The 15,794-nt window shown below is 39.5% G+C and overlaps 1 protein-coding gene across 1 annotated transcript in view; it reads left to right on the top strand.

The window, feature by feature from the left end:
- Positions 1-15,794, top strand: part of LOC136886385 (phenoloxidase 1) — a 90,536-nt gene that overhangs the window by 53,735 nt on the left and 21,007 nt on the right. Inside the window, exon 8 of the mRNA XM_067159153.2 lies at positions 13,246-13,374. Within this exon, the coding sequence (XP_067015254.2) occupies positions 13,246-13,374 (129 nt within the window). The remainder of the gene's footprint in view (positions 1-13,245; positions 13,375-15,794) is intronic.

Raw genomic sequence — 15,794 nt, forward strand, 5'->3', positions numbered from 1 at the left:
GCTTCCAGTAGTATACGATCACCCTGGAGTGCTGTTCGAATGCTGCAAACTTGCTGTTGTAATTAGTAATTGTGAAAGCAAGTGTGGTGTATAGTATTTTTAAAAGCAACAATTTAAACGTTGTATTTAGTAGTTATTCCTGTCAAAGTAGTATTCACAATGAACAAAATAAAGTACTTACACAGTAAACGTTTAAGCTACGAAGACTTGTGACGAAAGAACTAGGGCCTCCAAAACCCAAAACTGTGCATTAAGCAGGTATTTAACGATAAAAGTAGGTCTTACACCAGAAACTTCAACAAATCTTTGTTCGAAAAGTTTGAATGGATCTGTGGCTGCGCTGTAAGCAGAAGCGGCTTGCTCTAAAGGGCAGAGGGGTACGTGCCATTATTATTGTATGGTTTTAAAGGTACTAACGCTATGAATGATGATGCACTCAGTTTTAGTACTAGCCGCAGCATGCAGCTAGTGGGGCAATGTTTTCATCTGATGCGAAGTTCACTTCCTCTAGCTTGCTGGCTGGTCATGCTGAGCCTAAGACCTTCTCTGCAAACACTTTCTTGGCTAAGTTTGGTTCACGTCTGTGTAGAACCTACTATTTCATAACACGCAGAGAAAGGGAGATTTAGGCACTGATGAAGCCAGCTCCTACTAATGGAAATACATGAAGGCTTATAACGCTGAAACCAGTATGTGTTTCAATGCAAGTGTTGCATATCTGTCGTCTGAGAAGTGTGTTATGCTGGCTAATGAAATTAGTCAATATCCTATTACATAATGTGTAGTGAGGAGTAGTGAAAATTAAATCTGTCGTGTACAGTGTGCGGATACAGCAGCTCATTTAAAAACGAGAAAAAAATGAAATTCCACAGCCTGTTTCCAGTATTTGACTGGGTCAGGAATGGAATGAATGAAGCCCCCATCTAGCGGCAAGGATAGGAATTGTGCTGGCTGCCGAAGCCTGTCACACTCCTCTGGGGCAATGATTAATGAATGGCAGATGAAATGATATTGGAGAGTGTTGCTGGAATGAAATATGACAGTGAAAACCAGAGTACTCGGAGAAAAGCCTGTCCCGCCTCCGTTTTGTCCAGCACAAATCTCACATGGAGTGACCGGGATTTGAACCACGGAATGCAGCGGTGAGAGGCCGGCGCGCTGCCGCCTGAGCCACGGAGGTTCAAATCAAGTGGGGCAATGTAAAGGGCGCGAATATTGGCGTAAATTCCAGCAAGGGGTGTATAGAGGACACGAATGCTTGTGTGGCTGGGAGTCAAATGCCTAATTAGCTTTTCTGTTTTCCATGCATGTTATTTGAACTTAACTTGGACGAAAGCTGCAGTAACAGATCTCAAACACTTGAAAGAAAAAAATTAAAAACACAAAAGTTCCTTACAACATATTAATTCATGCATGGAATATAGCAGTATGGTGATTCAACTGGATTCTGCTTAGCGTCAGTCGATTAATAAACATAACGAACAGGTTAAGAAAAGCAGAGTATGCATCTGTTTACGTGTGCGTGTTCAAGTGAGAATGAAATTTGTGAAAAAGTAGTGCCCCTCTTCCAGTCCCCTTCAGCAACCACTACTGGCTGTAAGTAATGCTTTCTTTTGTTTCCCACGTTTTTTGTTTAGAGGAGAAGATATGTGGTAGACAAAGACTAGCGTTAAAGGTTTAAAACTCTTACATGAGAAAATTTAAAAAAACATGGACTTTCTAAAACCCACTTGGACAATGAAATGAGTTTGACTGTAGTAGGACAAGGTAATATTAAGCAACAACTTGATGAGGGTTATAGGCTTTCTGTTTGTAGACACAACGAACAAGTGGACAAGAATAGATGCATTCTGTCTCGCATTGTTGAAGCAGTTCAGTTTTGTGGCGAGTTTGAACTTGCTGTAACGGGTCATGATGAAACAGAAGACTCAAATAATCCAGGGAGTTTTATGGGGCTTATTGATTATACTGCCAAAATTGATAGTGTACTAAAAGACCATTTAGAAAATGCGACTGTGTTTAAGGGCACATTGAAATCAATTCAAAATGACTTCTTAACTGCTATGTTGCTTGTATGTCAAACACACCTAAAAGATGAGATTGGTAAATTAAATTACGTATCTCTGCAAGCCGATAAGGCAATGGATAGCTCATGCATATCTCAAATGGTGTTGGATTTTCAGGTATGAGGTCAGTGGTGAAATTAAGAAAAGATTTTTGGGATTTTTCATGGTACATGATAGAAGTGAAGAAGGCTTATCAGAACTAATTTTAGAGCATTTGCAGGAAATTGAAATAGATTAGTTTTCCAAGAAACTAATTTGCCAAATATATGAAGGAGTTGTATGATGGAGCTTATGTGTTTAGGGGCCAAAGAAAGTGGGTACAGTGCTTGGTAAGGGATAAATATCCTAGATCCAACTATATACACATGACTTTGCTGGCGAGATGTAGCGTTTACAGTGCACTATGTCTTCTGGTATGGGCTATATCAAATTTGTTACTTTCATTGACCTGTCTCAGTCCCATCCTTGGCTTTGACAATATGAAAGTGACTGAGGTATGCGTGATGCTAGTAATACCATTGCTTATGCAGCCAGTCCCTGTTATGAATGGTGTGAAAATGTTGATCATAGGGTCAGTTGATGCATGCATTTCAGTGGGCTTGGCAGACTGATATGTAATAGCAACGGCTGGCTTGGTGAGGAAAGCAACGGGAAACTACCTCACTCCTCATTTCCCTGGTACGCCTCTTCAGTGATGCCTAGGCTATTTATGACAGCTGTTGGCGGAGCTGCAGAGGATCAAACCAGCCTTCGAGCTGAATACCCAACATACATACATACACTATGTACACTGTTATGCACATCAGTCAAATTTAATTCTGCAACATGCAACGTCTTTCTCACCTCAAAACAGAATATTTTTTCAAGATATACAAGGCATTGGCCCGTTCTTTTCTAGATTGCTGAAAAGAATTGATGTGTTCACTCAATTTGTTCAGAAGTGAATTCCATCAGCTCCTCCAACCAGATGGTATTTCTGTCATAGAGCTGTCAATACTGTCTTTGAAAATAAAGGCGAGTTTGAGAGAATATTTCGAACACATCCATGATACTGAATGCAATGACAGAAACGCATCCATTCAAGCGGGAGGATTTGTGCGGACTCTTGAACACAGACAGTTCTTGTTTTGGCTTGAATTTACCACAAAATCATGCCTCATGTGGCAATTTTCTTTGATTACATTCAGAAAGATATATTAATGCACTTAAGTTCAGGAAAAATTTGGACAGGTTTTCTGGAAATGTTGCTAAGGTGTGCTAGACTATGGACGTGAGGAAGAGACTGCCGGTGAACACTTCAACAAATGAACAGTGTAGGATCGGCATCCAATTGTATCACTGTGATGTCATTGTGCAAAATATTAGAGAAAGGTTTCAATTTTCTAGTCATCTTGTTTGTCAAAGCTATTTCTTGTTAGCAATTTTGACCAGTGTAGCATGACGTTCCCTGAAAATGATTTTAAAGTCACTCTTCAAGCTTATCCTTCTTTTAATGAATAGAAACTAAAAACAGAATCGCAAGTTCTATATTCTCGAGCAGATCTGCGAGTGGCTGCTGGTGCTACAATGCTGTTAAACTTCTTCGTTCAGAATAACATGTTGCGTACTTTCTCGGAATGTGTCAGTGCGTTTAAAATAACCGTCACCATACCCGTGGCAACAGTTGAAAGTGAACATTGATTTTTGACTCTAAATAGTTTTTTGAGAAACACTGTGAGAATGGAAAGACTTCACACACTGTCTATGCTCTCCCTTGAGAAAAGAATGACTAGTGACATCCGAGACATTAATAAGAAAGTCATAGAACAGTTTGCAACACCTAAAGAAAGAAGACTGGATCTTCTCTATACAAACAATAAATCATCAGGTATGGATATCATAATTATATGCATGCAATTACATTGTAATATTATTTTTTTATGTAGTTTAGTTCTGCTCTTGACAGCATTTTATTTGTATGGATGAAAACAGAAGATGCCAGTATAGTTGGTCCGATTGGACATTATAAATTTTCCAGCTAACTCATTCCTGGTTGCCAGCAAAATGAGTAAAATTATAATACCAATATAGTTCATCCGTCATTGGTCCGTTATTTATAATGTCCAAATCAACATCTGTATCATCTGATGGACAGGCAGGCATCAATTTTTGAAAATGAGACAAAGTCACTGTTGGTGGTTCCAAGTAGCCCACTCAGTGGCCTCCATGATATGCACTAGCCATGCGTCTTGGTAGGTGTGCTATTTACCAACTGATGAGCCCAACTTAGCACACTGGGGCGAAATGCTGGCAACTAGGAATGAGTTAGCTGGAAAATTTATGTCCAAGAGTGGACCAACTATATATATATAAAATAAGAGTTTTGTCTGTACACTGCTCAGAATTTGAAAAGGATGGTATTTCTGTATCAGTCATGCCCACAGTAACGAGGAAATGCCCTTTTTACTTTTCCGTAATTTCTGTCTGTCTGTCTGTCTGTCTGTCTGTCTGTCTGTCTGTCTGTATGTATGTATGTATGTATGTATGTATGTACGTATGTATGTACACGCATCAAGAGAAAACGGCTTAAGAGAATTTAATGAAAATCGGTATACAAAGTCGGGTAATAAGTCGCTACAATCTAAGCCATAAAATTTTTTATTCACGCTGACTGAAATGGTAGTTAAGGGGAAGGCCTAAAATTTAATTCTCAGATATAAATGTTATTAGTGTCCAACTCGTTGACTGAATGGTCAGCGTACTGGCCTTCGGTTCAGGTTCGATTCCCGGCCGGGTCACGGATTTTAACCTTCATTGGTTAATTCCAGTGGCTCGGGGGCTGGGTGTTTGTACTGTCCCCAACATCCCTGCAACTCACACACCACACATAACACTACCCTCCACCACAATAACATGCAGTTACCTACACATGGCAGATGCCACCCACCCTCATCGGAGGGTCTGCCTTACAAGGGCTGCACCTGGCTAGAAATAGCCACACAAAATTATTATTTATTTATTTACAATGTTATTAGTGGTCATATCTTAATGAAAATCGGTATACAAAGTTGGGGAATAAGTCGCTATAAACTAGGCCATAAATAATTTTACTCACGCTGAGCGAAATGGTAGTTTAGGGGAAGGCCTAAAATTTAATTCTCAAATATTTGTTATTAATGGTTGTATCTTAATGAAAATCGGCATGGGAAATCAAGGAATAAGTCGCTACAATCTAGGCCATAAATAATTGTATTCACTCTGAGAAAAATGGTAGTTTAGGAGAAGGCCTACAGTGGAATTCTCAAATATTTATGTTATTAGTGGTCCTATCTTAATAAAAATCGGTATGCAAAGTCGGGGAATAAGTCACTATAATCTAGGCCATAAATAGTTTTATTCACGCTGAACGAAATGGTAGTTTAGAGGTAGGCCTAAAATGTAATTCCCAAATACTTATGTTATTAGTGGTCATGTAGATAAATACTACATACCTAAAGTTATATACTGTAGTATTATTTTTCCGAACACTTATGTCTTATACGTTGTTATCATACCGGCTATGATCAGAGATATTCATGAATTTGGATATTTGTTACTAAGTCCTTATCAGCGCCGAGACACGATAAAATGGGTAGACAGGATTTAATGAAAATCGGTATGTAAAGTCGGAGAATAAGGAACTACAGTCAACGCTATAAATAATCTTATAAGACGCCCTAAGATCACAGAGTCGAAAGAAACCTAAAAGGGAAGGCCTAAAATATAGAAAACTCATAAAAATGATCAACCATGACATTACATTGACCATTGTTTATTGTGATGTGCTTTGTCTTCTGTTGCCACTCATCTCCGATAGATAGGATTTTTAAAATTTGCCTTACGTTGCACTAACACAGTTAGGTCTTATGGCGACGATGGGATAGGAAAGAGCTATGAGTATGAAGGAAACGGCCTTGGCCTTAATTAGGGTATAGGCCCAGCATTTACCTGGTGTAAAAATTGGAATCCAAGGAATAACATCTTCAAGGCTGCCGACAGTGAGATTTGAATCCACTATCTCCCGGATGCAAGCTTACAGCTGCGTGCCCCTAACCAAATGGCCAACTCGCCCAGTCGTACGAGTGTAACAGTCTGCCTAAATACTGGCGGGAAGTAGCTGGGGTACGTAACACACTGGTTCATCGTAGCATTCAAGCTATTCAATCCCTACTCTGAGGCACTGATTAGAATGAGAAGTGTGCATATTTAAGGGAATAATGGCAGAGAAGTGTTCACGGCTGTCTGCGGCCTGGTCGTTCTAGCTCTGGAACTTTGGACTGTTCGATTGACACCGTAGTACTGTTTGTTAAAAGTGAGAAAATTGTGCAGTTTTTCATTTGATCGAGTATTTTATATGATAACATTGCTTTTAATCGCTGCATTCCTACTGACGTTTTTGTAATTACCTATATTGACTTAGGATAACCACAAAGTCAGTCTTTCTGAGAATCCCGTAGCAAAGCACGGGTACATCAGCTAGTATATATATAAAATAAGAGTTTTGTCTGTACATTGCTCAGAATTCAAAAAGAATGGTATGTCTGTATCAGTCGTTTCCACACTAACAAGGAAATGCACTTTTTCCTTTTCTGTAATTTCTGTCTGTCTGTCTGTATGTATATACATCACGAGAAAATGCCTGAAGAGAATTTAATGAAAATTGGTATGTAAAGTCTATGTCTATGTAGGCTATAAATCATTTTATGCACGCTGAGCAAAATGGTAGTTTAGGGGAAGGCCTAAAATTAAATTCTCAAATATTTCTGTTATTAGTAGTCCTGTTGATAAATACTGCATAACTGAAGTTATATAGAATTAAATTTACGATAATTTATGTCTTACACATTTTTATCGTGCTGGCTATGATAACAGAGATATTCATGAATTTGTATTTCTGTTGCTAAGTCCATACCAATGCCGAGCCGCGAGAAAATGGGTGAACAGAATTTAATGATAATCGGTATATAGAGTCAGGAAATAAGAAAATACAGTCTAAGCATAAGCAGTTGTATTCACCCTGGATGAAATGGTAGTTTAGGGGAAGGCGCCTAAAATTTAATTCGTAAATACCTTTGTTATCGGTCCTACCGAAAAGTACTGCATAACGTAATTTATAGAGAATACAATTTCCAAAAATTTATGTTTTATACAGTTTTATCATACCAACTATGATAAGAGTGGTATTTGAGAGTCGGAAGAAAACTAAATGTGAAGGTGTACAATATCAAAAGCTCATAAAATTGATCAACAATAACATTACGTTGACCATTGATTGTTGTGATGTTCTTTGTCTCTAATATTGCCACTCATCTCTGGTAGATGGGATTACGACTGCGTACCGAGTACAACAGCCTGCCTGAGTATTGGAGGGAAATAGCAGGGCAGTTAGATAACGTTCTTCTCTAGCATACCATTCCTCTGGTTAATACATTTTCTGATACTGCTGGTACCTAACACGCTGGTTCGTCGTAGTATTCCAGCTATTCGATCCCTACTCTGATGCGCTGATTGGATTGATCAGTGTGAACAGATAACGGAATAATGGCAGAGGTTCACTTCCCAGTCTTGACATAAAAAAAGGCGTTTTGTCACTTCCCGGTTGTGTTTCTAGGGTAACGTTAAGAGCTATGCAATTTATTACAATCGTACTAGCAACGTGTACACTACCTAACCTAGAATTCTGTATACAATGTAGAATTCCGTAGTGAAGCACGGGTACATCAGCTAGTTGGTATTATAAATTTACTCATTTGGGACAAATATTTCAGGTTCCCTATGGGAATCAAGATCTATACTCATCAGAAGAGCAGGCATTAACATTCAATATCCACTAAGGGGCTATCTTGAAAGGTCTACAGTGTTGCTTTAGGAAGGAGAAATTTGGAAATGGTAAAGGTCTTAAAAAAACAGAAAACCACACACACGAGCAAGTTGGCCGTACGGTTGGGGGTTTGCAGCTGTCAGCTTGCATCTGGTAGATAGTGGGTTAGAACTCCACAGTCGGCAGCCCTAAAAATGCTTTTCCGTGTTTTCCCATTTTCACACCAGACAAATGCTGGGGCTGTAGCTTAGTTAAGACAACAGATGCTTCCTTCCCACTCCTAGCCCTTTCCTGTTCCATCGTTGCCATAAGACCTATCTGTGTTGGTGCAACATAAAACAAATTGTAAATAAAATATAAAGGTCTAAAACCACAGGTCAAATAGTGTAGGAGGAAAGGAACACAGTAAGTGAATTTAAGTCATCATCATCATCATCATCATCATCATCATCATCATCATCATCATCATCATCTTTTCCCTTTATCCAGCTGTAGCCGGGTAGGGGCAAATATGGTTCCTCTCCACTTTCTTTGGTCTTTCCACCACTCCTCCTCCAACACTGTGTCCCAGTCCAGGTTTCTTTCTATAATGCTGCGTTGGATGGTATCCTTCCATCTCAATCGTGGTCGTCCACGGCCTCTCCTTCCTTGGTTTTGCATTTCCATCACCCTTTTTGGCATTCTTTCGTCGCTCATTCGCTTTATGTGCCCAAACCATCTTAGTCGGCTCTTCTCTATTCTATCATTCATTTTTTCCACTCCAATTTCTTCCCGGATTTTCTCATTCCTTATTTTGTCTCGTCTACTCTTCTGTATCATACTCCTCAAGAACTTCATTTTGGCTACCTGTATTCAACTCTCATCCTTCTGTCATTGTGCAAGTTTCTGCTCCGTAAGTTGTTATGGGTACGTAATACATCTTGTACATAGTATCCTTTGCTTCCATTGGCACATCTTTGTCCCATAACATATTTCTTACACTATGATAGAAACAACTTCCAGCTTGAATCCTTTTACTAATCTCAGCATCCAGTCGAGCATTCTCCATTAATTCACTCCTCAGGTATTTAAACGTTTCCACTACTTCCAGGGGCTTGTCTGCAAGTCTAATCTGACCTTTCCCTTCTTTCTCCCCTCTAGTCATAACAAGAGTTTTACTCTTTTCTACACTTATTTTCAATCCACATTCTTCAATCTTCCCATTCACCACATTCAACTGTTCTTGAACCTTCCTGTCGTCTTCTCCCCAAATCACAATGTCATCTGCAAATAACATCATGTTCATTTCTCTTCCTCCATATGCTGCTTTTGCTGTTCTCATGATGTCATCCATTACTATTGTAAACAGGATTGGTGATAGAACACTTCCCTGTCTCAGCCCACTAGTTATTTTGAACCAACTTGTGTTTGCACGAAACTACAACATTCCTTATACAATGCCATGATCATTTTTATTAATCCCTGTCCAATTCCCTTTTGCACCAGACTGTCCCAAACTTTCGTCCTAGGGACACTGTCATATGCCTTTTCAATATCAATGAATGTCATCACCATATCATTCCCGTACTCCCAATGCTTTTCCATTAGTTGTCTCATAATGAAAATGGGCTCTATTGTTGACCTTCCACTTCTGAAACCAAACTGATTTTCCTGTATCTGCTTCTCAACCCTCAACCTTATTCTACTTTCCAGTATCCTTTCCATTATCTTAGCAACATGGGATATTAGAGTAATTCCCCTGTAGTTCTTCAAAACTTTCTTATCACCTTTCTTGAAAATTGGGATGATTATTCCTTTTTGCCAATCCTCAGGGACCTCCTTATTCTCCCAGACATTCCTGAGAACCCGATATGTCCACTGCAGGCCTACAGCTCCAGCTGCCTTTATCATCTCCACTGAAACTTCATCTATTCCAGCAGTTTTTCCATTCTTCATCTTTCTTACTGCCATTTCAATTTCATTCATTGTAATTTCTTTATCCATTTCTTCGTCAACTAATTGCCTTTCCTGGTCATCCATTGAATGACTGTCATCCGTTCTTGTGTTCAGCAGCTTCTGAAAATACTCTCTCCATCTATTTCTTATTTCTTCTGGCTTTGTTAAAATTATGCCACCTTCATCCTTCACAAATCTGGTGTTTACTTGATCTCTCTTTCTGTTTCTTAAGATACCATACAGTAATTTCTTATTTCTGTGTGAATAAGGCCCAGCTTTTCCTCTTTTCTTCCTCCACTACTTTCTTGGCCAAATTCTTTGCCTCCACATATTTTCTTCTACTTTCTTCAGTCTTAGATGTTTTCCATGCTTTCCATGCCATTTTCTTTTCCTTCACTTTAATCTTTACCCTATCATTCCACCAGTGTGTTTCTTTGTCTTTCACATTTCCTGATGTTCTACCACACACCTTTTCTGCACATCCAACCAGTGCTTAAATTTAAAGATTTAAATCTTTTCCATTCCTCTTCAACATTCCCCACCTCTGTCCTGGGCACCAAGGGTATTATTTCCCTTTGAAATTCTTCTTGTATGCTTTTCTCCTTCAACTTCCATACTTCAATTCTTTTCTCTCTTCTTAATTGGGGTTTTTCAATCTTTCCAACTTTCAATTTTCCTATCACAACTCTTATGATCTCCACCAAAGGCTTCTTCAGGCATGGCTGTTACATCTACAAGGTTCTTTCGGTGTTCTTTCTCTATGATTATATAATCAATCATGGTCTTTGTTCGTCTGTCTCCCCAGCCATACCTTGTAATCTTCTGACTGTTCTTCTTCCTAAACCAGGTGTTTCCAACAATCATTTGATTCCTCATGCAAAAATCCACCAACAACTCGCCTTCTGGATTTACATTTCCATATCCAAAGGGCCCTACAAGATCTTCCTTTCCTTGTCTTTCCATTCCAACTTGTGCATTTAGATCTCCCATCAATAGTACTTCCTTATCTTCTATCTGTCTCTCCACTTCCTCTAAGAAGTCCTCTAGATGTTCATCTATGCAACCAGTTTGTGGGGCATACAACTGAAATAGATCTTTCACGCCATTTTCAAACTGGAGTCTCATCATCATCATCCTATCGCTGACGTACTTTGTATATTCCAGATATTCTTGGATTTCTCTTCTAAGTATGATGGCCACTCCATTTTTTGCTTCAGGTCCTCCGCTGTAATACAGCCTGTATCCTTCTCTCAGAGGGATCTCCCCTGTACCCCTCTTCTTGGTCTCGCACAGTCCAAGTATGGCTATATCTTTTTCTATCATGAAGTCAACCAGTTCTTCTGTCTTTCCCGTCAGTGTCAGTACATTAACTGTTGCAATTTTGATGTAGTTTGGTGCTGGTTGCCCATTTTTCACAGTTCCCCCAGCACCTGAAGAGCTGCGCGTCGCTTTTAGCAGGCGACGCCCTAACCTTTTCCGAGGCACCAAATCTGCTTTGTCCATATAGGCTATTGTTACGATGGGCTCGCCACACCCAAAGGCATTTTATACCTACTGCCAGGATCAAAATTAGGCCGCCCCTAACATGGAGACAGACGCCTTTCGTAGCCGCTCCTCTGGAGTACAGACGTCACGGGTATGCCCCTTCCGCCATCTCCGCCGTAGATGCCGTCGAGATCTTCACTCGTAACCCTGAGCTGGGACCCATACCAGATGTTACACACCGGGTCAGTGTGCTCTGGGACTCACATAGGCAGGGGCGCCACTCCCTGGGTAGGACTGCCTCCGGAGAGGGTCCCTACCTGCTACCTGCTGAATTTAAGTATTGGGAAAAAAAAAAAAAAAAAAAAAAAAAAAAAAAAAAAAAAAAAAAAAAAAAAAAAAAGTGATTATATATAGAAAGAAAGGAATACTCAACAGATATTTGCTCTAGAGCTTAATGTAAATCATTATTCCAGAATCAGCAACTGAAGGTTAGAAACTGTTCAAAATGATGGTGATGATTAGGGTTCGGAAGTTTATGACCTGAAGAAGTACAAAATATGCAAGCAAATATGTCTTAAAAAACTAGCTAAATATAACTGGAAAAAGATAAAATATGACTTATGGAATTTAGCGATAGGTAGCAAATACGAGAGTATTGCTAACATTAAACATCTTAAGACCGAAAAGTGATTAGTGATAACATAGCAGACAGAGCTACAGTACGTTAAAACTTTCAGTATGCCTTCACATTAAATAACTTTGCTGCCGCTGCCGTACCTTCAAACGCTTTACGAAAGATAATTGTTCCATCAGTAGGCGTACTGAAAATCTGTTCACCAAGCTCATTCACATAATTTCTTAATTTTACATATTCATTGCACTTCACTTTAGGTGCAGTGAGACGTCCGCACAGCAACTCCATCGTGGAATCAGGTCTTCTAAATGTGATACCTGTCTATGCCGGGAAAAGAAAGAGGACTACAGTATTTGAAAATCCTGTGTTCGAAACTTGACGTAGATAAAATGCACCTTGTTAAAAATGACGCTTCAGTTTAAGCAAAAATTCTCAAAATATAACCAGACATGAAAATGAAAATCCACAGCCCGTTTCCAGTCATTTGACTGATTCACGAATGGAATGAATGAGCCCCCATTTAGCGGCAAGGATAGGAATTGTGCCGGTTGCCAAAGCTTGTCTCACTCCTCTAAGGCAATGATTAATGACTGACAGGTGAAATGAAATGATATTGGAGAGTGTTGCTGGAATTAAAGATGACAGGAAAAACTGGAGTACTTGGAGAAAACCTGTCCTGCCTCCACTTTGTCCAGCACAAATATCATATGGTGTGACCAGGATTTGAACCACGGAACCCAGCAATGAGAGACCGGCATGCTGCTGCCTGAGCCGCAGAGGCTTCTTCAAAATATAACCAAACATAACTTCATATAATTAAAATGAGAAAAATATGTCTGAAACAATGAGAACGATCAACAAATCCATTTATAAGCAACATAAAATTGCTTTAAACGGGATCAGGGACACATCAATAACACTTATTTTTCAGATTTCTGGTGTAAAATAAGCCCAGGGAAAAAATGACTTTTCCTTAATATCCAAACCTTAGTGATGATTACTGTAGAGCTTAATATCCATTTATTGTATTTTGCAAAGTTTAAGGTTAATGCATGTTGGTACATGTTACAGACACTTGAAGGAATGAACTGTTAGTTCTGTTCATTGCCTTTTCCATGGAAGGTATTTCTAAAATAAATTTGTGCAAAAGAGCTAATACCCAGGAAGACAATAATAGTCTATTGTTGATACTCTTGGTAATTTAAAAATGACATATTTAAACAAAAGACTTGACTGATTTGTAAAATGAAAAGTGTAGTTTTAATATTCTTTCTTTTCGTTTGTAGGAGTTCGCCAGCGTAATGGGCGACTCAGCAACAGCAATGCGTGATCCTGTGTTCTACCGTCTCCACATGGCTATTGATGATATATTTCAGACTTACAAGTCTACCCTACCAGGGTATCCTGTTCAGGAGGTAAAGTATATTCTTAAATTCATCCTCTAACTCTCTCTGTGTTCTTTAATCCCATCTTTTCTACAAGATTTTGAGCAAGGGAGGCAATATCTGTTGTGTGAATTACACAAAAAGATCCCCTTTGGGGGAAGGTTTGATTCGTGGGGAGAAAGAAGTTGACTCAAGGAAAAGTTTTCTGGAAAGCCATTGATATTTTAAATGTGAAGAAATCTGCAGTTTTGAACAGCAGCCTTGGAGGGATAATCTCTCTCTCTCTTTTTTTTTGGTTGCACAAGTCACTTGTTATTTTGTTGTTGTTATTATTACAATAGAACCCTGTTTATCCGAAATAAAGAGGGGGGGGGGAGCCACTTCGGTTGACGTGGACTTTCGGATGACACGTGGTAAATATTTTTGGAAGTTAAATGTCGAAATAAAAATGCATAAACTCTGTTAAGCAAAGGTGCATACTGTATATTAGCATTAAAATGCTAATGTCAACCCTCACATCGTCATGAATGGGGAAACCTGGATGAAACCTTGATTGTCAGATTCTCTTGTCCACCTCGAAAATTATACCTTGATCCGAAATGTTCGCACAGGTAAAGCCAGCGGCGGAGTAGCTATGTATATTAGAAACGACCTAAAATATAAAATAATCTACAAAACAATTAGTGAATACTGCGCAAGGCCTGAGTTCATGTTCATTGAAATTGAGGCTTTAGGTGTAAAGTGCTTACTGAGTGTTGTGTATCGCCCAGCAAAGATTGGATACATCACCGACCTTGAAGACATCTTACTTGACCTCTTACCCAGGTATGAGCATGTTTTATTACGAGGAGACCTCAATACTGACATCCTTAACGACAAAATGACTGAGACTAAACAACTAATCAACATATTTAAATCTTGTAACGTGATGATTTTGCCATTTAATGCAACATATCACACAGCCACGTTGCATACTGGACTTAATTGTGATGAATAACCCTGACAGGGTACTGACCCACGGGCAAATGTCTGCTTGCGGACTATCCAATCACGACTTAATTTATTTACATTCTGAGACTTAAAAGGTATAAATAACGAAGCCCTATTAGAAGATGCTGCAAACATACCTTGGCATAATGTCCATATTTTAGATAATATAGATGATAAAGTGGAGTTCTTAAACACACAACTGCTAGCTCTTCTTAATAAACATGCGCCAAAACGCACTGCTCGTGTAACACGCCCTGCGGCTCCATGGATGACTCAGGAAATACGAGACTTAATGACAGAGAGAGACAAAGCTTTCAGAAAATTTAAAACTGGCCAAATACCAAACGATTTTGACCTGTACAAGACCCTTCGTAACAGGACCATACAGGCCGTAAGGAATGCTAAAATAAGACACTCGCAGAACATTTTGCTAACCCGAAACATGACAACAATCTGGAAAACCGTTAAAAAAATGGGCATAGGTGGAAATAAAATACATACTGCTGACATTAAACTATCACTGGATGATTTAAACCAATACTTTACTACAAGACCCGTTAACATTGATGAGACAACAAAAGAACAGACGATTAACAAAATTCTACACAATGGTAATACTAACAATGGAGGAGAACAGTTATATTTTTCCCTTGTAACTCCTGCAGAAGTGAGACAAATTGCACGATCAATAAAGACAACTGCGACAGGATGTGACGAGATTGTTCCACAGTTACTGTTAAAAACTCTAGACGTAATCCTACCAACTCTAACACCCATCATTAATACCTCACTGATAACCGGCATATTCCCTTCCCTTTGGAAATATGCAATTGTTCGCCCACTTCCCAAGACCAACAATCCCGTGAAACCCAAAGACTTTCGATCCATTTGCATTTTACCATTTCTGTCCAAAATTTTGGAGAAAATAGTTCTCTCTCTCTCTCTTTTTTTTTTCTTTCTGCTAGTTGCTTTACATCGCACCGACACAGATAGGTCTTATGGCGACGATGGGACAGGGAAGGGCTGGGAGTGGGAAGGAAGCGGCCGTGGCCTTAATTAAGGTACAGCCCCAGCATTTGCCTGGTGTGAAAATGGGAAACCACGGAAAACCATCTTCAGGGCTGCCGACAGTGGGGTTCGAACCTACTATCTCCCGAATACTGGATACTGGCCGCAGTATTCGTGAGATAGTAGGTTCGAACCCCACTGTCGGCAGCCCTGAAGATGGTTTTCCGTGGTTTCCCATTTTCACACCAGGCAAATGCTGGGGCTGTACCTTAATTAAGGCCACGGCCGCTTTCTTCCAATTCCTAGGCCTTTCCTATCCCATCGTCGCCTTAAGACCTATCTGTGTCGGCGCGACATAAAGCCCCCTAGAAAATAGTTCACAGACAAATAACCGCATATTTAAATAACAACATGCTTCTTGACAAATACCAGTCTGGTTTTAAAAGCAATCA

The sequence above is a fragment of the Anabrus simplex genome, chromosome X, assembly GCF_040414725.1.
Source record: "Anabrus simplex isolate iqAnaSimp1 chromosome X, ASM4041472v1, whole genome shotgun sequence".
In the NCBI taxonomy this organism is placed as follows: Eukaryota; Metazoa; Arthropoda; class Insecta; order Orthoptera; family Tettigoniidae; genus Anabrus; species Anabrus simplex.